General features: G+C 41.6%; 1 protein-coding gene across 4 annotated transcripts; it reads left to right on the forward strand.

Moving 5' to 3' along the window:
* Positions 1 to 1935: 1935 nt before the first annotated feature.
* On the forward strand, positions 1936 to 19639 carry LOC110497467 (NEDD1 gamma-tubulin ring complex targeting factor). Of its 4 annotated transcripts, none has more exons than XM_021573590.3 (16): positions 1936 to 2310; positions 3082 to 3225; positions 3436 to 3530; positions 3651 to 3767; positions 5619 to 5759; positions 14941 to 15170; positions 15437 to 15641; positions 16241 to 16415; positions 16568 to 16693; positions 16816 to 16869; positions 17203 to 17310; positions 17442 to 17668; positions 17957 to 18122; positions 18332 to 18479; positions 18585 to 18651; positions 18799 to 19639. In XM_021573590.3, exons 2-16 carry the CDS (start codon positions 3090 to 3092, stop codon positions 18901 to 18903), a joined length of 2100 nt encoding a protein of 699 aa, XP_021429265.3. In that variant the 5' UTR covers positions 1936 to 2310; positions 3082 to 3089; the 3' UTR covers positions 18904 to 19639. The 4 variants fall into 4 exon arrangements, with proteins under 4 accessions (XP_021429265.3, XP_021429273.3, XP_021429280.2 ...); XM_021573598.3 differs by having other exon boundaries at positions 1956 to 2310; positions 18335 to 18479; XM_021573605.3 differs by having other exon boundaries at positions 1956 to 2310; positions 16241 to 16307.
* The last annotated feature ends 1091 nt before the right edge of the window (positions 19640 to 20730 follow it).

The raw sequence follows: 20730 nt of genomic DNA on the forward strand, positions 1-20730 counted from the left end.
GTGACCATGTTGCTGGGTATCGGAAGTGTCTGGTGGGAGAGACGCAGGTTGAGATGGCTAGAGTCAGTAGTGCAGATGTCCTATGCCGAGGCAGTGAAGAAATTAGGGGATGTGTCAAGGGTGAGGGACCCAGAGAGGAGTAGTAGCTCTGCCAGCACAGAGAGAGAGGCACTGTATATCACTTTTCCCACATTGTTAGGTTACAGCCTTACTCTGAACAATATATTTTTTAAATGTCCCTCAATCTACACACAACCATAATGAAAGCAAAACAGGTGTAGACATTTTTGCTAATTTATTACAAATAAAATGGAAATATATTTACATAAGTATTGAGACCCTTGACTCAGTACTTTGTTGAAGCACCTTTGGCAGGGATTACAACCGTGTCTTGGGTATGACACTACAAGGTTGGCACACCTGTATTTGGAGAGTTTCTCCCCATCTCTGCAGACCCTCTCAAGCTCTGTAAGGTTGGATGTTGCTGCACAACTATTTTCAGGTCTCTCCAAAGATGTTCGATAAGGTTCAAGTCAGGGCTCTGGCTGTTCCATTCAGAGACTTGTCCCAAAGCCTCCTTTGCCCCAGTCTGAGGTCCTGAGCAGGTTTTCATCAAGTATCTCTGTACTTTGCTCCGTTCATCTTTCCCTCGATCCTGACTAGTCTCACATTCCCTGCCACTCAAAAACATCCCCCCAACATAATCCTGACACCACCATGCTTCACTGTAGGGATGATGCCAGGTTTCCTCCAGACGTGACGCTCCGCATTCAGGCCAAATCGTTCAATCTTGGTTTCATCAGACTAGAGAATCTTGTTTCTCATGGTCAGAGTCCTTTAGGTGCCTTTTGGCAAACTCCAAGCGACCTGTCTTGACTTTTACTGAGGAGTGGCTTCTGTCTGGCCACTAATACCTGATTGGTGGAGTGCTGCAGAGTTGTTTGTCCTTCTGGAAGGTTTTCCCATCTCCACAGAGGAACTCTGGAGTCTTGGTGGTTCCAAACTGCTCCCATTTAAGAATGATTGGGGCCACCGTATTCTTGGGGACCTTCAATGCTGCAGACATTTTTTGGTACCCTTCCCAAGATCTGTGCCTCAACACAATCCTGTCTTGGAGCTCTACGGACAATTCCTTCAACCTCATGGCTTGGTTTTCGCTCTGAATTGCACTGTCAACTGTGGGCCTTATATAGACATGTGTGGACCTTTCCAACTCATGTCCAATCAATTCAGTTGACCACAGGTGGACTCCCAAGTCGTAGAAGCATCTCAAGGATGATCAATGGAAACAGGAAACAGCTCAATTTCGAGTCTCATGGAAAAGGGTTTGAATACTTATGTAAATAAGGTATGTGTTATTATTATTTTGAATACATTTGCAAAAAAATCTACAAATCTAAATTGTCATTAAGAGGTATGGTGTGCAGATTGCTGACAATTTGTTTTTATTTAATCAATTTTAGAATAAGGCTGTAACAACAAAATGTGGAAAAAGTCAATGGGTCTGAATACTTTTCGAATGCACTATATGCTTCAGTAAGGCTGGCTTCTTGGCGTTCATAGAAATGGTTACCATCTGTATCGCAGAAATGGAACGTAAATCACAGAAAATAAATGTGATGGCAGCTGCAGAAAAGTATTTGGATATACAAGATTTTACTTCAGAAGAGTTACAGGGTGTGTTGAGTGGTGGTGTCCTGTCCTCCCAGGTGTTGGTATGGTGCAGATAGGGTCAAAGTAGCTGAATGGGGTAGTGGGTTTTAAGGAGTGTATAAGGTTAGTTGGTAGGGTAATTAAAAATATATTTTTATTGTACCTGTTTTGCCTTTTCCCATTTTGTACCACAAAGTGTAATGGATTTATACTATAGTTTAGTTGGGGGTGGTAATGCTAAATAAAGGTAAAATAAATAAATAAAAATGATACATATTGGATGCCAACCGCTGTCAAACTCCACGGAAGAAGATGATCATGTGGCGCTCCAGGAGCAGTTCATGGGCTATGGATAAGTGCCTTGCGCACTGGTCTGGATATGTGATTTTGCCCCCCCCCCCGTCGTCGTCGTCTGACTCGGCCCTGTGTATTTTGGGTTTGTACTAAAATCAACGTATTTTCTGATTGATTTCATACACATTTACATATTCATGGTTTTACAAACAAGTATCATTAGTCCAACGTCAGATCGCCGACTCCTTTGCCTATTCCTTTTTGTACCTTATGATATGCCGTAGTTAAGGGCGCTCAAACTCTTGTCGAAGTTTTTTTGTTGTTGAAAATTTTAGGACAATTTCACAAGGACATCAGTTACAAGTAAGTAAACATATCATCCTGGCATGAATGTCATGAATTGGCTAGCTTGCATCGACTAATGACGTTAGCTTGATAGTATAACCAAAGCCTTTAAACAGTATTTAGCTAGCTAGCTAACGTTACTTGACCAAACTTGGCAGCTAGCTAACGTTAGTTTTGCATGCTACTCTGTCCTCACAAAAGTCGTCTCAACTAGCTAGCTAACTGTTACCTGGTATGTAACTAGTTATTTGTAGCAACTTTGTTGCACATTTTGATACTTTTGAATAGTCAACCACCAACTCGCTTACTAACTCAGGCAAACTAACGTTAGCTGTTTAACGTTACCTTATAGCTTTGTTGGCTATTTAGCTAATATTTTTCTAATGCTCTTTTTGACTAACAAAGTTTAACGTTACATAGTACTGTAACTAGCTGATAAATGCTTAGCTAGTACTTTCTAAGCGTATGGCCATTTGGTCTAGTTTAATGTTGGTCAATAACCTAAATAGCCAGCCAGCTACAGTATATTACCTAACTACTGAAACGTTATTTGAACATTATTTTGTCTACTGCTATAACGTTAGTTAGCTAGGTCGTTATAGTTTCTGGGGGTAGCAGTTTGAAATAATTATCTTGACTTAACCTGGGCTTTCTCTAGATGGAGGCAGTTCTCTCTCGTTGAGTACACTCGGGTTCTTTGTCATATCAGAGAAAAGACACCCACTGCAACCTCGACTTTTTGGCGTGTGTGTTGAGTGCCACCACTGACCGCTGTCCTTGTCTCTGCAGCCGTTACCATGGAGGAGGTGACGCGCCTGGTATCCTCAGGCGACTGTGTGAAGATCTGGGACTCAGCCTCCATGACAGTGTTGGAACAGTTCAACCCACACAGCGCTACACACCCTGTGGCCCAAGTGTGCTGGAGCAGCAACAGTATCCTTCTTACTAACCCTCTGGGCATGTCCCTGTATGTATAATGGCTAACTTTTTGTTTTCCTTTTGCTCTTGGTCATATTCTAGTTGAACCGGAGTGGTGAGCAGTCCCCCACACCTTCATGTAAACTACTTATTGATTAAATAATTATGGTTGTTCTGTGCCATAAATTACTATATGTAGTTGGTTACCTTGAGTTTATTCCTCAGATCAGTATCTTGTAAGCGCCAGCAGTATAGGAGACAAGCTGGTGGTATCCAGTCTCAAGTCCTCTCCTATCCCAGTGGTGGAACTTGCAGAGGGGGTGAGTGTACAAGGCCTGACAGTCATTGCCAGTAATTAAGACAACATTTCAGTTCCGTGCTAATTCATTACCCTCACATGTTGTGAACGTGTGTCACGTTACTATAATGTTTGTCCACAGAAAATGCAGACCCGCGTGAGTCTGAACTCGACGTCCCAGTACTTAGTGAGCGGGGGGCTTGATAACTCCGTCAACATCTGGGATCTGAAGGCCAAGAGGCTTCATCGTACCCTCAAGGTACCCTAAGTCTTATCAGCACCTGTGACCCTACCCATAATAACTACAGTTGAAGTCAGAAGTTTACATACACTTAGGTTGGAGTCATTAAAACTTGTTATTCTTCCAATCCACACATTTCTTGTTAACAAACTATAGTTTTGGCAAGTCGGTTAGGACATCTACTTTGTGCATGACACAAGTAATTTTCCAACAATTGTTTACAGACAGATCATTTCACTGTACCACAATTCCAGGGGGTCAGAAGTTTACATACACTAAGTTGACTGTGCCTTTAAACAGCCTGGAATATTCCAGAAAATTATGTCATGGCTTTAGAAGCTTCTGATAGGCCAATTGACATCATTTTAGTCAATAGGAGGTGTACCTGTGGATGTATTTCAAGGCCTACCTTCAAACTCAGTGGCTCTTTGCTTGACATCATGGGAAAATCAAAAGAAATCAGCCAAGACCTCAGAAAAAGATTGTAGACCTCCACAAGTCTGGTTCATCCTTGGGAGCAATTTTCAAATGCCTGAAGGTACCACGTTCACCTGTACAAACAATAGTATGCAAATATAAACACCATGGGACCACGCAGCCGTCATACCGGTCAGGAAAGAGATGTGTTCTGTCTCCTAGAGATGAACGTACTTTGGTGTGAAAAGTGCAGTCAATCCCAGAACAACAGCAAAAGACCTTGTGAAGAGGCTGGAGGAAACGGGTACAAAAGTATCTATATCCACAGTAAAACAAGTCCTATATTGACATAACCTGAAAGGCCGCTCGGCAAGGAAGAAGCCACTGCTCCAAAACCGCCATAAAAAAGCCTGACTACGGTTTGCAACTGCACATGGGGACAGATCATACTTTTTGGAGAAATGTCCACTGGTCTGAGGAAACAAAAATAGAACTGTTTGGCCATAATGACCATCGTTATGTTTGGAGGAAAAAGGTGGAGGCTTGCAAGCCGAAGAACACCATCCCAACCGTGAAGCACGGGGTGGCAGCATCATGTTTTGGGGGTGCTTTTCTGCAGGAGGGATTGCTGCACTTCAAAATAGATTGCTTCATGAGGAAGGACTATTGTGTGGAAATATTGAAGCAACATCTCAAGACATCAGTCAGCAAGTTAAAGCTTGGTCGCAAATGGGTCTTCCAAATTGACAATGACCCCAAGCATACTTCCAAAGTTGTGAACAAATGGCTTAAGGACAACAAAGTCAAGGTATTGAAGTGGCCATCACAAAGCCCTGACCTCAATCCTATAGAAAATGTGTGGGCAGAACTGAAAAAGCATGTGCGAGCAAGGAGGCCTACAAACCTGTCTCAGTTACACCAGCTCTGTCAGGAGGAATGGGCCAAAATTCACCCAACTTATTGTGGGAAGCTTGTGGAAGGCTACCCTAAACATTTGACCCAAATTAAACAATTTAAAGGCAATGCTACCGAATACTCATTGAGTGTATGTGAACTTCTGACCCACTGGGAATGTGATGAAAGAAATTAAAGCTGAAATAAATCACTCTATTATTATTATTATTATTATTCTGACATTTCACATTCTTAAAACAAAGTGGTGATCCTAACTGACCTAAGACAGGGAATTTTTACTAGGATTAAATGTATGGAATTGTGAAAAACGTATAAACTACGTATTTAAACGTAGTTTAAATGTATTTGGCTAAGGTGTATGTAAACTTCCGACTTCAGCTGTATGTCCTAGCACTTATCTTTTGAACGAATCTCACCTGAAATCCTAGTGCTATGTGACATTGCACTTGATCTTGGGCAAAGCTTTCAGTGAAGATATCAAGACATTTTGGAGTTACCTTTACTACCTCCTCACTTGTCTTTCCGCTCTCTCACCAGGACCACAATGAAGAGGTGACGTGTGTGTCCTTTAATGGCAATGACAGCTACATCGCATCAGGCTCCACCAGTGGTGACATCATCCTGCACAGCATCACCACCAACCTGTCTAGTAAGGCCTTTGGACACGGCACCAACCAGGTGAGTGTTCTGTTCGCCCGGACACAGTTAACACTAACCATGGCCCTTTTACTTAAGTTAAGTCCATTTGAATTCAATCACTCTTTGACAGCATCCCTTTGGCTCCAGAGTGATGCAGTGGTCTGAGGCTAGAGGCGTCACTACAGACCCTGGTTCGATTCCAGGCTGTATCGCAACTGGCTGTAATTGGGAGTCCCATAGGGTTGCGCACAATTGGCCCAGTATCGTTAGGGTTTGGCCGGGGTAGGCCGTCATTGTAAATAAGAATTTGTTCTTAACAGACTTGCCTAGTTAAATAAAAAAAATAACTTTCCATAAATGTTTTGCCCATGAAAAAAAAAATGGTCTTTAACTTTTTGACGCTACCAATCCCTGTAGCGGGATAATTTCCGTCTGCAACCGCTGAATAGCATAGCGCAACAGTCAAATAATATTACTAGAAAATATTCATGAAATCACAAGTGCAATATTTTGAAACACAGTTTAGCCTTTTGTTAATCACCATGTCGTCTCAGATTTTGAAATTATGTTTTACAGCGAAAGCAATCCAAGCGTTTAAGTTTATCGATAGCCTAGCATAGCATTATGTACACTTAGCATCAGGAAGCTTGTTCACGACAACGCAGACGGAAATTCCAAATAGTCTTCATAATGTCCACAGAAACATGTCAAACGTTTTTTTATAATCATTCCTCAGGTAGGAACAATGGCCGGTTTACTCAATTGGGCACCAACTCACTCTGAGAGCCCCCACCTCTCCACTTACGCAATGTGATCCTTCAAGCTATTTTTTCAAAATAAAAGCCTGAAACTATGTCTAAAGACTGTTGACACCTTAGGGAAGCCACAGAAAAGGGAATCTGGTTGATATCCCTTTAAATGGAGGACAGGCACGCATAGCAACACAGACGTTTCAAAATAAGAGGCTCTTCCTGATTGGATTATCCTCATTCTTTCGCCTGCAATATCAGTTCTGTTATACCCACAGACAATATTTTACAGTTTTGGAAACTTTAGAGTGTTTTCTATCCTAATCTGTTATATGCATATTCTAGCATCTGATCATGAGAAATAGGCCGATTTACTTTGGGAACGTTATTTTTCCAAACATAAAAATAGTGCCCCCTAGCTTCAAGAGGGTAAGTAACCTTTTGCCTAAACATTCAGGAGATAAACATGCTCAAAAGTTGACCTATTTTGCATACAATGAGACGTCCATGTCTTCATCGCTGGAAAATATCAACTTAACCATTTATCTTTTAAAAGCTTAGTGTTGTCAAACTATTTTATTTCTTTAAAAAAAACAGATTTTGGAATGAAACATTTTAGTTTTTAACATACTTTTTTGAAATGTATTAATTTGCATATGTTGTATCTTAAACCCTATTACACATCTCTGTTTTTTGTGTTGTGCCCGCCATCGGTTGAGACATGTTCTTGAAGACCGGGTATGGTGGGGTATGCAAAATGGGTTAATGTTGAGCGCCTTTATCTCTTGAATGTTTTGGCATTCAGCTCCAAAAAGTCACTTTCTGAGTGCTTCTACAAGGGACAAATATGAATGGAAGGTTTCATTAAAATCATCAGAAGCTGTGTTGTCAAAGTGAATTAATTCAAATGGATTTACCCTATACTTATTCAATTCTCACACAGTCTCTAGGTGGTAGGGACCAGGGTTTGTTACTGGTCATCAAATATGTGGCTGAAGGATTAAAGACATACAATTTTGGGTGACAATTAAGATGCATTATAGGCAGGTCTCAATGTACACGGAACAAAAATATAAACAACATGTAAAGTGTTGGTCCCATATTTCATGAGCTGAAATTGAAGATCCCATAAATTGGCTATACACACACACACAATGCGTTTTCCTCTCAAATGTTGTGTAGAAATTTGTTTACATCCCTGTTAGTGAGCATTTCTCCTTTGCCAAGCTAATCCATTGACGTGATGTTTGTGGCATATCAAGAAGCTGATTAAACAGCATGATCATTACACAGGTGTACCTTGTGCTGGGGACAAAAGGCGATTCTAAAATGTACAGTTTTGTCACAACACAATGCTACAGATGTCTCAAGTTTTGAGGGAGCATGCAATTGGCATGCTGACTGCAGGAATGTCCTCCAGAGCTGTTGCCTGAGAATTTAATGTTCATTTCTCTACCATAAGCAGCCTCTAACATTGTTTTAGTGAATTTGGCATGCGTCCAATTGGCCTTACAACCGCAGACCATGTGCAACCACGCCAGCCCAGGATCTCCACATCCCAGCTTCTTTACCTGCAGAATTGTCTGAGCAGCCACCTGGACAGTTGAAGAAATTGTGGGTTTTCACAACTGAAGAGTTGCTGCATGAACTGTCTCAGGGAATCTCATCTGCATGCTTGTCGTCGACTTCAGGGGGCAAATGCTTACCTTCAATGGCCACTGGCACACTGGAGAAGTGTGCAGTTCACAGATGAATCCTGGTTTCAACTGTACCGGGAAGATGGCAGACAGCATAACATGTATGGCGTCGTGTGAGCGAGCGGTTTGCTGAACTGGGTGCCCCATGGTGGCAGTGGGGTTATGGTATGGGCAGGCATAAGCTATGGATAACTAACACAATTGCATTTTACCGATGGCAATTTGAATGAAGAGATTCCGTGAAGAGATCCCGAGGCCCATTGTCGTACCGTTCATCCATGCCATCACCTTATGTTTCAGCATGATAATTCACGTCTATGACTGTGTTCCAGTTCCCGACAATATCCAGCAACTTCGCACAGCCATTGAAAAGAAGTGGGACAACATTCCACAGGCCACAATCAACTCTATACGAAAGAGATGTTATGCTGCATGAGGCGCAAAAGGTGGTCACACCAGATACTGACTGGTTTTCTAATCCAAGCCCCTACCTTTCTAAAAAAATGTTTTTAAAGGTGTCTGTGACCAACAGATGCATCTCTGTATTCCCAGTCATATGAAATCCATAGATTAGGGCATATTGAATTTATTTCAATTGTCTGATTTCCTTATAGGAACTGTAAATCAATAAAATCTTTGAAATTGTTGCGTTTTCCGTATAACTTTTTTTTCAGTGTATTTTAGCTGGTGAAACATGGGAACACCACTTCACATGTTGTGTATAAATTTTTTTTTTAAATCAGTGTAGATTTATCAATAATGGCTGATTGCTGAAAAAGATTGACCATCTTGAATGGCCTTTCCTATTGAAAGCATCCAAAGTTTTGAACTTACCAGCTGAAATAATACATTTTAATATAAATATCCTAAAACAAAAATATAACAATACATTATCTGATAAAATTAGAGGGGCAAAAGACAGGGATGTCTAAATCTCCCCTCCTGTTCGCACTGGCAATTGAACCGCTTGCAGAAAGTATTAAACACAAACCAAACATAACAGGTATTGGCAAATAGGGATGCACGATATATCGGTGAACATATCATATGTCTAGTTTAACGCCGATGTGCAAAACCGATGTCAAAGCTGACGTGCATACCTATATGACGCCACGTAAAAAAAAACAAATATTTGCGCTACACAGCATTCCTAACTTAGCCCAAAATGTCTGTTGTGTTGGTCGAGCATTCATTTGAAAGAGTAAGAATTTCAGCGAGACAACTAAGGCAAAGCCCATTTAAAGCCAAGGTAATGGAATTCATTGCCCTTGACAGTCAACCATTTATTTATTGGGTCATTATGTATGTTTGTAATAGTGTGTTATATGTGGAAATGTGTTTGTATTATAAATTGTATTTTAATGTTTAAGGACTCTTGGAAGATTAGTCCAAATGGGGACTAAAAGAGATTCAAATCAACCGTTCTGTCGTGGGTGATGTTGGTTTTTGCCGACTGGTCGAACACTGGTACACACTACCAAGTGCTCTTTTTTTTCAGATGTTGCCCTACTGGAATTATACATTTAATAGCGTCACTGCTATTAGCATCACGACATACACACTATGGAATGCTGTTTGGGTCTTTTGTGTCAAAAAAAGATACAGTAGCCCTGTCAAATGTCTGCAAACAATGACCATTAGAAACTGCAGTCATTTTCATTATTCTTAGCAATGATTTAGGAATCCTTGTAAGTATTGTTGTTTGCCTGTTGGGTTCGAACACCATTAATCAAATAAGAATTGTCATATAAATTAGGGTTATTTTAGATGACACCTAGCTAACTATAGCTACTGAAACAGATGTCGTTTTTGGGGAAGAACATTGCATCCATGAGCTAGCTAGCTTTTTTTTAAATGACTAGCACTGTAGGTGCGCGAGACAACTTTACCAGAATCGTAGCATACATATCGATGAATTGTTGTGACATGAAATACGAGGGATAGTGTAATCAATGTGTAATAACTACGTAAAAAAATGTATGTACACATTAACCTCTCTAGGGTATGTGGGACGCGTCCCACCTGGCCAACATCCAGTGAGATTGCAGAGCTCTAAATTCAAATACAGAAATACTAATTATAAAAATTCAGAAAACAAAACCTATTATACATAGGTTTAAAGATTAACTTCTTGTGAATCCAACCGCTGTGTCAGATTTAAAAAATGCTTTACGGCAAAAGCATACCATACGATTATTTGAGAACATAGCCCAGCAGACAAATCATTACAAAAGGTAACCAGCCAAGCAGAAGAGTTACACAAGTCAGAAATAGAGATAAAATGAATCCCTTACCTTTGATGATCTTCATATGGTTGCACTCAGAAAACATTAATTTACTCAAATGTTCCTTTTGTTCGATAGTCTTTTTATATCCAAAAACCTCTTTGTTTTTGTTCGTGTTTTCTTCAGTAATCCACAGGCTCAAACGCAGTCAAAAAAGCAGGTACATTTGGGCAAATCGTGAAGGAGACATTCGTGTTCATATTCAATTTTTCTGCAAGAATATCGTCAAATCTGTATACTTGGACTTTGATTTAGCTTTCCAAGTATTAGTAGCCATATTATAAGTTCAACATTTGATGCTACATTATACGACATATACATGGTTTCCGGATACTCCCGTAAAGCTCAGCTCATTGGCCATCTAAACAAAAAATATTTAAGAATACTCATATCTAAGGATGTAGAATGAATGTGGGGGGAAAAAAAGTTATAATGGCAATAGGAAGAATTATTATTTTATCTACAGCAATTGTTTAAGTAGACCACAACAATATCAAAGAGTTAGGATGCTGAATAAGTGGCAAAAAACGGCAAACACACCGGTTTGTGTCAAGAACTGCAACGCTGCTGGGTTTTTCACGCTCAACAGTTTCCCGTGTGTATCAAGAATGATCCATCACCCAAAGGACGTCTTGACAAGCATTGGAGTCAACATGACCCAGCGTCCCTATGGAATGCTTTTGACACCTTGTAGAGTCAATGCCCCAACGAATTGAGGCTTTTCTGAGGGCAAAAGGGGGGATGCAACTCAATATTATGACGGTGTTCTTAATATTTTGTATACTGAACTTTATCCCATTACTCAACAATATGAAAGCCGATCCAAGTGTTGTGACTACCATTAATGTGACGATGGCAATTCATCGAATAATTACATAACACATTCAATTATTACGCAATTAAATTAATCAGAACAATGAGTTAACTCGTATCAGAATCTTTTCTTTTTTTTTTTCTCTCGTGGTATCCAATTGTTAGTAGCTACTATCTTGTCTCATCGCTTCAACTCCCATACTGGCTCGGGAGAGACGAAGGTTGAAAGTCATGCGTCCTCCGATACACAACCCAACCAAGCCGCCACTGCTTCTTAACACAGCGCGCATCCAACCCGGAAGCCAGCCGCACCAATGTGACGTAGGAAACACCATGCACCTGGCAACCTTGGTTAGCGTGCACTGTGCCCAGCCCGCCACAGGAGGCGCTGGTGCGCGATGAGACAAGGATATCCCTACCGGCCAAGCCCTCCCTAACCCGGACGACGCTATGCCAATTGTGCGTCGCCCCACGGACCTCCCAGTCGCGGCCGGTTACGAGAGAGCCTGGGCGCGAACCCAGAGTCTCTGGTGGCACAGCTGGCGCTGCAGTACTTATTTTCCACCATAATTTGCAAATAAATTCATTAAAAATCCTACAATGTGATTTTCTGGATTTTTTTTCCCTCATTTTATCTGTCATAGTTGAAGTGTACCTATGATGAAAATTACAGGCCTCATCTTTTAAGTGGGAGAACTTGCACAATTGGTGGCTGACTAAATACTTTTTTGCCCCACTGTATTAGCATCTGGGACTGAGTAGGAGGCAGTTCACTCTGGGCATGCTATTCATCCAAAAGTGAAAATACTGCCCCTTATCCCAAAGAAGTTAAGAGTGCTCCTAATCTCAGCTCGTTACCTGTATAAAAGACACCTTGGAGCCAGAAATCTTTCTGATTGAGAGGGGTCAAATACTTATTTCCCTCATTTAAAATGCAAATCAATTTATAACATTTTTGACATGCTTTTTTCTGGATTTTGTTGTTATTCGGTCTCTCACTGTTCAAATAAACCTACCATTAAAATTATAGACTGATCATTTCTTTGTCAGTGGGCAAATGTACAAAATCAGCAGGGGATCAAATACTTTTTCCCCTCACTGTATGTACAATTTTTAGGAGTCCTTTTATAATTATAAGCACTCTGGCAAAAGGGGCGTTACATCCTTTTGGCATAATGTCTGTGCTCACGTGGGCGTGGTTACTGACTGGGTAAAACTTTACATGAAAGATAATTCTCATGTTGAAGGCTAAAATAACATTTAATCTTCTCACAAATAATTTAATCATAAGTTCCACAACATGTAGATCTAAATCTGGTAACTGGGACATATACTTTTGTAGAGTTATCGTTATTTAGTTATACAGTCCTTAATATCACAAAACAACACATTATTTGACATGATTATTGTTTAGAGCCCCACTAACCATTTCCCACATTATTTACGTTAGAAATGTTCTTTCAATGTCCAACCTTTTGATGTTATGGTTTTGGCCAAGTGTCTCTGTAACACTCAAATTAAATGTTCAATACTGCAGAGCCCAAAGGCAGAGTTTGAAAGGTATTTTTTCGATCCGGTTGTTAAATCATAAAACCAGGCCAACTTCATCCTTCTCCCCCCTCTGCGGTAGAGAGAGGGTGCTGTAGAGCTGACCCACTAACCTGATCCTTCGGGTCCTCACAGGAGTGTTTCATTTGTCATGAATCTTCCCATAAATCTTAGAGGTAGAATAAACCTCTTCAGAATGGCAGGCTCCCAAAGTTTTACAATTATTCTCGGTAATACCAACTACCCAACCGAAGACAGGCCTTTAAAAAGGTATTCTCATCCATAAGACTTTATGGGCAAATACAACTCATAGAATGAACAGGGACATCTCCATTAGGGTGGTTTTAACCTTCCAGACTTGGAATTGTATCAACTTGCCACCCAAGGCTTTTACTTGAGACCTACTGTTAAATGCACTAAAGAGGAACAATGGGTACATCTTGAAGATATACATTTTAAAAATATGGAAGGAATTTAAACTGATTCTATATGAACCAATATTGCTTCCAAAAAACCCTATTGAACAATCCTTGGATACCTTTTTCAGAATGCACCAATACATTTGCCCACATGGGGAAACCAAAGGCATAGAAACCGTGAATGACTTGGTAATAGGAAATAAATACATTTCCTTGATAGGATTCAAAATCAATTTTGCACTGACCAATGTAGATATTTTCAAATACATGAAACTTATAAACAAGTTTCAATATCAAATCTTGGGAGAATCTTATGTGAGTCAGAAAAGGATATTCATATGATGGGTAAGATATACAAAACCTTACAGAGAGCCTAACTGACACCCACTTAGCAAAAAATATTAGCTATTGGTACCAAGACTTAAAAATAACTGATATTCTATGGAGGGGATGTTGGAACAACAATGTATGCTTAATCCAATATAAACTACTGTATTGAGTATACTTTTAATCTGTCTGTCTGCATATGTCAAGACATGTCATATGAGAGTGCAGTGAGATACCCGATGGGGTATATACTGGAAATCAACCAATCCTCAATCGTTAAGACAATGGAAAAATCATATGCTTCATTATCTAAATATTGAAAGAGAGTGGGTGTGGGAGAAGAACAAAATGGTGCAATTTGAGTACGGAGAATAGTGCAGGCACTGGAGATAAGGGGTTAGAACATGTATGTGTTGTATTTATTTCTTTTTTGATAGAGAAAACATTTTAAGAATAAGCCGCCTCTTATTTGCAGCCATGGGCGATATCTCAATAGGAGCCGATCCATCATCAGTATTGTGGAATAATTATGTTAAAGGGAAATGTTTCAACGTCATATTCATCAGCACCACCCCAACATCAACATATGTGAATATTGTGCATTTCTATGTTTTATAGTAAGAAGTTTCCAATGACATCATTGGTGTGCATTGTGATTTAGCCTACTAATTGGTTGTCATTGCAAACACTTATCTTCATCTTTTTTACTATAAAACATTAACATGCAATTTTCACGTACTTTTGTAATTACAGTATGTGGACACCCCTTGAAATTAGTGGATTCGGCTATTTCAGCCACACCTGTTGCTGACAATTGAACACAGCCATGCAATCTCCATAGACAAACATCGGCAGTAGAATGACCTTACTGAAGAGCTCAGTGACTTTCAATGTGATACCGTCATAGGATGCCACCTTTCCAACAAGTCAGTTTGTCAAATGTCTGCCCTGCTAGAGCTGACCCAGTCAACTGAGCGAACTGCTTGGTGTTTTGGGAAACATGTTACATCTTTGGCCGTTGTAGGAAAGATGTATTGTTAAAACACTTGCAAGCCTAAGTTCTATTGGTAAGTCGGACCCAGGTCGTTAACTAGCTAATAAGGTTAGATGACTGAATAAGGTGTAAACAAATGCCCACGAGTGGTTTTGGAAAAGCCTGCGAAATGGTTAATGAATGTATAGCCAATTCACAATAGAAAAAAAACATTGTGCCTGTAATGTGGGTCATATCTTTTAACTCTAGGGCACTTAAAGTGCTAAAGTGCTCCCAAGGTAAAATGTCAGGTCCCACAGCAAAATATTTAAGAGCATGTATGACTGAAATGGTCACACTTTAGAGCCCAACTCATAGGTCTAAAATAACACTGTTCCTCCCACCTCAGCCCATCCACGACCTGAAGTACTCTGTGGTGAAGCGCTCCCTGCTGGGCAGTGTGTCAGATAGTGGCTCTGTAGTCCTGTGGGACGCCAACACTCAGAAAGAGCTGCACGTATTTGATGGAGCCCACAAGGCCCCCGCCTCGGGCCTGGCCTTCTCCCCAGCCAATGACCTGCTCTTTGTCACCGTGGGCCTGGACAAGAAGATCATCTGCTACGACACCTCCAGCAAGATGTAAGAAAATGGGATTTAGTATTGACCTCACAAGTATAGAGACATACTGTATGACTGAGAGAGAGCCTGTTACCTTGGTGTTTTTGTGCAAGCTGCTTTTGTTGCAATGTTTTGGGGGTCAAACACATTCACATTTGAAATGACCTTGTATTTTTTTCAATGATGCGGTCCTTTACTAGTAATTAGTTCTTCAACAGCGCAAAGGGACTTCAGAGCTGGGTCTTTTGCTTTAATGTAGTCTTGACATTTTGTGTGCTCTCTCGCAGTGTTCTCCGCAGCATGCGTGTGGAGTCCCCATTGACCGCCATTGACTTCACTCCAGACGGGGCAGGCCTGGTGGTGGGCTCCACCCAGGGCAGACTGTACATGTACGACCTGCGCAACCTCAGCGCTCCCACCAAGACTGCCACCGCACACAAGACCTCCATCACCAGCCTGCGCTTCCAGAGCTCCCAGAGCAGACACCTAAAGGTAGGCTCCCCACACAGCGCCTTTTCAATTCAATCCAGTACGGGAATTAAAAGTTCTATTCAAGATTTGAACATTTTTAAATGTTACTTTTCAATCCCGCAAATTGAATTTTTTTGAGCTGAGTTCAGAGGAAGTTTTAGTTCAGGACCACTGGTGTACTGTGACAGAGACAATGATTTTGGGATGCTAATTGTCTGCACAAGGAGGCGCGCCAAAACGATGTGGGTTTTCTTTGGTCCGTTGTGCATATTGTTCGGAATCAACTATTTTTTTACCTTAATTCATGTAAATGAGTTGACAGTGTTCTACTTCACTTGATAGGAAATGTTGTCACCTTTCATCATTACAGTAATAATTTTCCCAGAGTGATGCACTTTGCCAGTTCAGTGTGTATATCTTGACAGCATGTGCTGTAAGCTCTGTATTGTGTGGCTATGGGCTGGGCTCCTGACTAATAAAGATGCATCTAAAACCTTAAATCATGTGCTCAATAGGGACCGTATTGAAGCTCGTAGGTATTTAACTGGAATGTGTAACCTGAGATCAATTAAACCTATCCTTTTCAAGCTAACCAGCTCCCATTTTTTTTCCCCCATTAGTCCAGTAAAATGGCATCCAGCAAGTCTTCCAGCGCTCACACAAGCAAGAGGATCTCAGCCAGGCTGGGTAATACCTACTTACCAACAGCCACCCACAGCTCCACCTCTACACCCCCCTCTAGCCTGCTTGCACCCCACACGGTAGATGGAGGGGATGGACAGGCACAGGGCACAGGTCAGACTTGCTCTAGTACCTCAAATATACTTCTGGCCAACATCCTGACCTGAAACATCACCCTATTTCCAATTCATTGTCTAGACCAGTGGTACCCTGAGCCTGGAGGTCCAGAGAGCTGGTTGTCATTGTGTGTGTGTGTGTGTGTGTAGGCTCCAGTGTGGAAGTGGTCTCCAGAGAGGCGGAGGGCCAGCCGGGTGCTGACCGCCTGCCCAGTCTGGACAAGTTCAGTAGCGTGGGTAGAAACAGCCTGGACATCTTCTCCCCCGTAAGAGACGGTGAGCTCCCCACTCGTCTTTGACTTAGTTTCAACTCTCTGGTATTAAGTTTGGATTTGGTCATCACCCTCTCTCATTTGTTTTCTTTTCAAACTGACAGCTTGTTGTTCTTTTTTCTTTAGATTACAAAGCCCATGGGATGGGTGGTGATGCTCCTGGTGGAATCAAAGGGAATGGTATGTGGAAAGTGCCATGCATGTCCTCTTTTACAGTTCAAGTTCTCATTGAAAGTTCATGAGGACCCTGCACAGCTAACCATGAGTAAAATATGTGCTTCTTTAATTAACCCTCTGTTATATACCTGATGCAACTAATCAAGGGCTTAGTGAGTAGTTAAAGATGGTGTGTTAATGCTGGGATAGAACAAAAATGTGCACCATGGGTTCAGCCAGGAATGGATTGAGAAACACTGCTGTAAACATTCAATAACGTTCCCCTGTCCCCTGGAGATCATCTATACTGGTGTACATGATTGAGACCACATTTGTGGCTTGTTGTATGCACCATAGGGACCAGTTTGGATATGTTCTCCAGAGAAGGAGAAGGGCAAAACAGCACGGAGAAGTTCAGCAAAGTGGGACGCAACAGTCTGGACATTTTCTCTCCAGTCAGAGAGGGTGAGATTCCATTTGTGTCCCATGACATTCAAAGTTGACATTGGTCTGCACAGCTTCACAAACCTGCAAACTTTTTCAAACTCATTAACTGTAATGTACAAGCTGATCATTGATTCACTCATTCTTTCCAGATTACAAATCCCATGGAATGACTGCAGATGTAACAAGTGGGAAGAAAGGAAACAATCTGGACTTCCTCCCTTCCTACTCTGGTGGACCCCCACACCGCAAGACTCCACTGGGCACACCTGGAGGAGGGCGCTGTTACAGCCCCCTGTCTGTCTTCCAGACCCCTCAACCAATCAAAGAGGAGGAGGCCGAGCCTCCAGCGCAGACAGACACACGGGACTTGAAAAGGGTCAGTTTACTTTATTCAATCAGCTGTTGTACAATTTGGAATGCTGACAGACCATTTTAACCAAGAGTGTTCCATTCTGGTCCTAGGGTCTTCCCACACCTAAACAGTCAGACCTGATAAAAATATTCAAGGACTTTCATTATTTGAATCAAGTGTGATAGTGTTGGGCTGGATCAAAGATGGGTAGGGAGGCCCCAGAACCTGAAATTAGACCCCTTATTTAGTCTGTCTGTTTTTCCTGTCTATATGTTCAAGCTGCTCTTCACCTGTTGTCTGTTCGATTGACAGTATGAGAAGGGTGGTGGTTCCAGTCTGGAGGGTGAAGGCCCCACCCCACACAGCCGACCAGCACAGCTGTTCTTCACCCCTGAACCCAGCCTGAGGGCCAATGACATGCAGGCCCAACTGCGCTACAACACACCCCTCAATGGTGGTCCGCCCATTACTGCACCAGGTGAGTTTGTGGTTGTTTTTTCTGTGTGGGTAACAGCTGCAGATATAATATAATATAATATACATGCAAATATAATATAATAGCATGACTGTTTAAATTGTGTATGGCTACTGTGTATTTGTATGCTAGAGAGCATATGAGAGATTATCTAAGTACATTAAGTGTGTGGTAGTACATTGATGAAATCAATGAAAAATACCCTTTGTCAGCAGGCCCTGCAGTTTCTTCAGTGGTAGCATCCTCTGTATCAGAGAGAATAGTGGAGGCTGTTGGAGCAGAGGGTGGAGGCGCTCCCCTCACATCACTGCAGATTCAGTTCATCCGCAACATGATCCACGAGACCCTGGAAGACTTCAGGTGGTTGCACTTTCTCACAGCAGATCACCCTCAGTTGTTGAACCGTCTTGCTCATCTCTGGTCGATAGTTCTGTAGATTTTTGGCTAACTCCATTTCCTCAACAGGGACGCCTGCCACCGAGACATAGTGAACCTCCAGGTGGAGATGGTCAAACAGTTCTACATTCAGCTGGTAAGTGACATGTCCCTCTGGTCCTACTCCACTGACACACGTGCCACTACACACTATTTAGAGTCCCTTGACAAAGCATTAGCTAAACCAGTCTACATTGTGGTTCCATTTCCCTAACCTACCTCTTGGTTCCTTGCTGCGTTTCAGAACGAGATCCATGGTCTGATCGAGAAGTACTCGGTCAACGACACGCTGGTGGAGGAGATCGAGAAGTTGAGGGAGGAGAACAAACGACTCCGAGCCAATTACTGAGAGGTTGACTTGGACTTACCACCTCATCACCCCTAGAAACAGTTGTCCCCTCAACTCAGACAGAATGTATTCCACAACGCATTAGGTCTCTGTGGGACAATGACTTTTTTTGTGTCCTGGTTTAACCCCCTTCGATCTTGGAATGAATTTACTCTTCAGTGCCTTACTGGTAGTTAAAGGGTTGACCAGTATGTTCTATGCAAAGTGTGCTATCAGTCACATAAATCATCTGTGACCATGGTTATCAGTGCTGGACAATTTTAGCCCAATTCCAAACCGTTCTCTCCCCTCGCATAAAGAGAGGTCAACAAGGACAGGAAGATGCATTGCTTAAATACAGAGTATACCAAACGTTAGGAACAGCTTCCTAATATTGAGTTGCAATATTTAACAAGTCACATCTGTAAGGAATCACAGCTTTCACTTGGTCAGTCTGTCATGGAGGGATGTTCTTAATGTTTTGTGTACATCTCTTCAGCATAGTATGGTTGAAGTTGATAGTATCTTTGGCTTTTACTGGCACACTGAAACAGAATGAGGGCATGCCTTTGACCAATCATGATACTGTCTTTGGACTAGGCAAGAAAATGCCATAGTGGTCATCAATTTCTAATAGTACGCAAAGTGGTGCCAAGCTCCCTCTGAAGTGTGCTTGCGCTGCCAAGTTTGCCCATCAGTTATTTGTTTCTTTTGTTATTGTTGTTTTGTGAAGAGGAATATAAATAGTAGATGTGTACAATTTTGTTAATGTAATTCATTCTAGTTTCAAGGTGACTGTTCAGTTTGCACCATGGATGGTTCTATAGAGACAGCATGTTAAAATTATTTTATTTAACAATGAAATACAGCTGCAACAATGGCAAAATAGGAATTCAGAGACAAAGTACCACGATGTAAACATCTCTCCTATATATTGATAAAAACTAACATCTGATGCTTGGCAAACACTTCATAGTCACATCAAAATAGAGAAATCTGCAATAGGATGACCACTGACAGACCTAGCGCGTGTGTTAGGACTCCCAAGTTTCTCTTCCCTACATAAGTCTAATTTAGGGATAGTGGATAAGGACCCTGCCAGAAGTTGTGCGTAGACCTGCTGGGTCCTGGACCTCAGGCCTTTATTTCAGGTGTAGCCGGGTAGGAGACATCAGTTGTCTGAGATCAGCTCCTCTGTGAACCGACAAAGAAATTTACTTAGTTTAAATGCTAGCTACTTCATATTTCTGGAATGACATCCAATTCAAATGGACCACAGGGTCAGATTGTCTGACCCCTCACCTGGCAGCATGCATATCCACAGGCCGTAGGTTTTACCCACTGCTGTCTGCCACAGACGAAGTGTTCAATCCTCTGATCCGCTGACATAGAGCTCCCCGTCTGGACTAAAGCGAACACAATGGACCGGCCAAAAGTGTCCCTTGTATGTACACAAAGGAGAGAGATGGAAGTTTTTCCCAAGGTGAGACGCTTCACTTCAAAGAGATTCATATGAACATTAACTCAGCAAAAAAAGAAACATCCGTTCAGGACCCTGTCTTTCAAAGATAATTTGTAAAAATCCAAATAACTTCACTGTAAAGCGTTTAAACACTGTTTCCCATGCACCAAACAATTAATGAACATGCACATGTGGAACGGTCGTTAAGACACGAACAGCTTACAGACGGTAGGCAATTAAGGTCACAGTTATGAAAACTTAGGACACTAGAGGCCTTTCTACTGACTCTGAAAAACAAAAGAAAGATGCCCATGGTCCCTGCGTGAATGTGCCTTAGGCATGCTGTAAGGAGGCATGAGGACTGCCGATGTGGCCAAGTCAATAAA

Source organism: Oncorhynchus mykiss, chromosome 2 (assembly GCF_057628025.1).
Source record: "Oncorhynchus mykiss isolate SJ-2025 chromosome 2, ASM5762802v1, whole genome shotgun sequence".
NCBI lineage: Eukaryota > Metazoa > Chordata > Actinopteri > Salmoniformes > Salmonidae > Oncorhynchus > Oncorhynchus mykiss.

Bases quoted from the DNA above. Each gene is read 5' to 3' on its own strand.
- LOC110497467 (XM_021573590.3), top strand. From the start codon at position 3,090: ATGGAGGAGGTGACGCGCCTGGTATCCTCAGGCGACTGTGTGAAGATC. The intron at 3,226-3,435 runs GTATCCTTCTTA...TTTATTCCTCAG, and splicing joins AGTGTGCTGGAGCAGCAACA to ATCAGTATCTTGTAAGCGCC. The intron at 18,123-18,331 runs GTGAGTTTGTGG...ACCCTTTGTCAG, and splicing joins TCCGCCCATTACTGCACCAG to CAGGCCCTGCAGTTTCTTCA.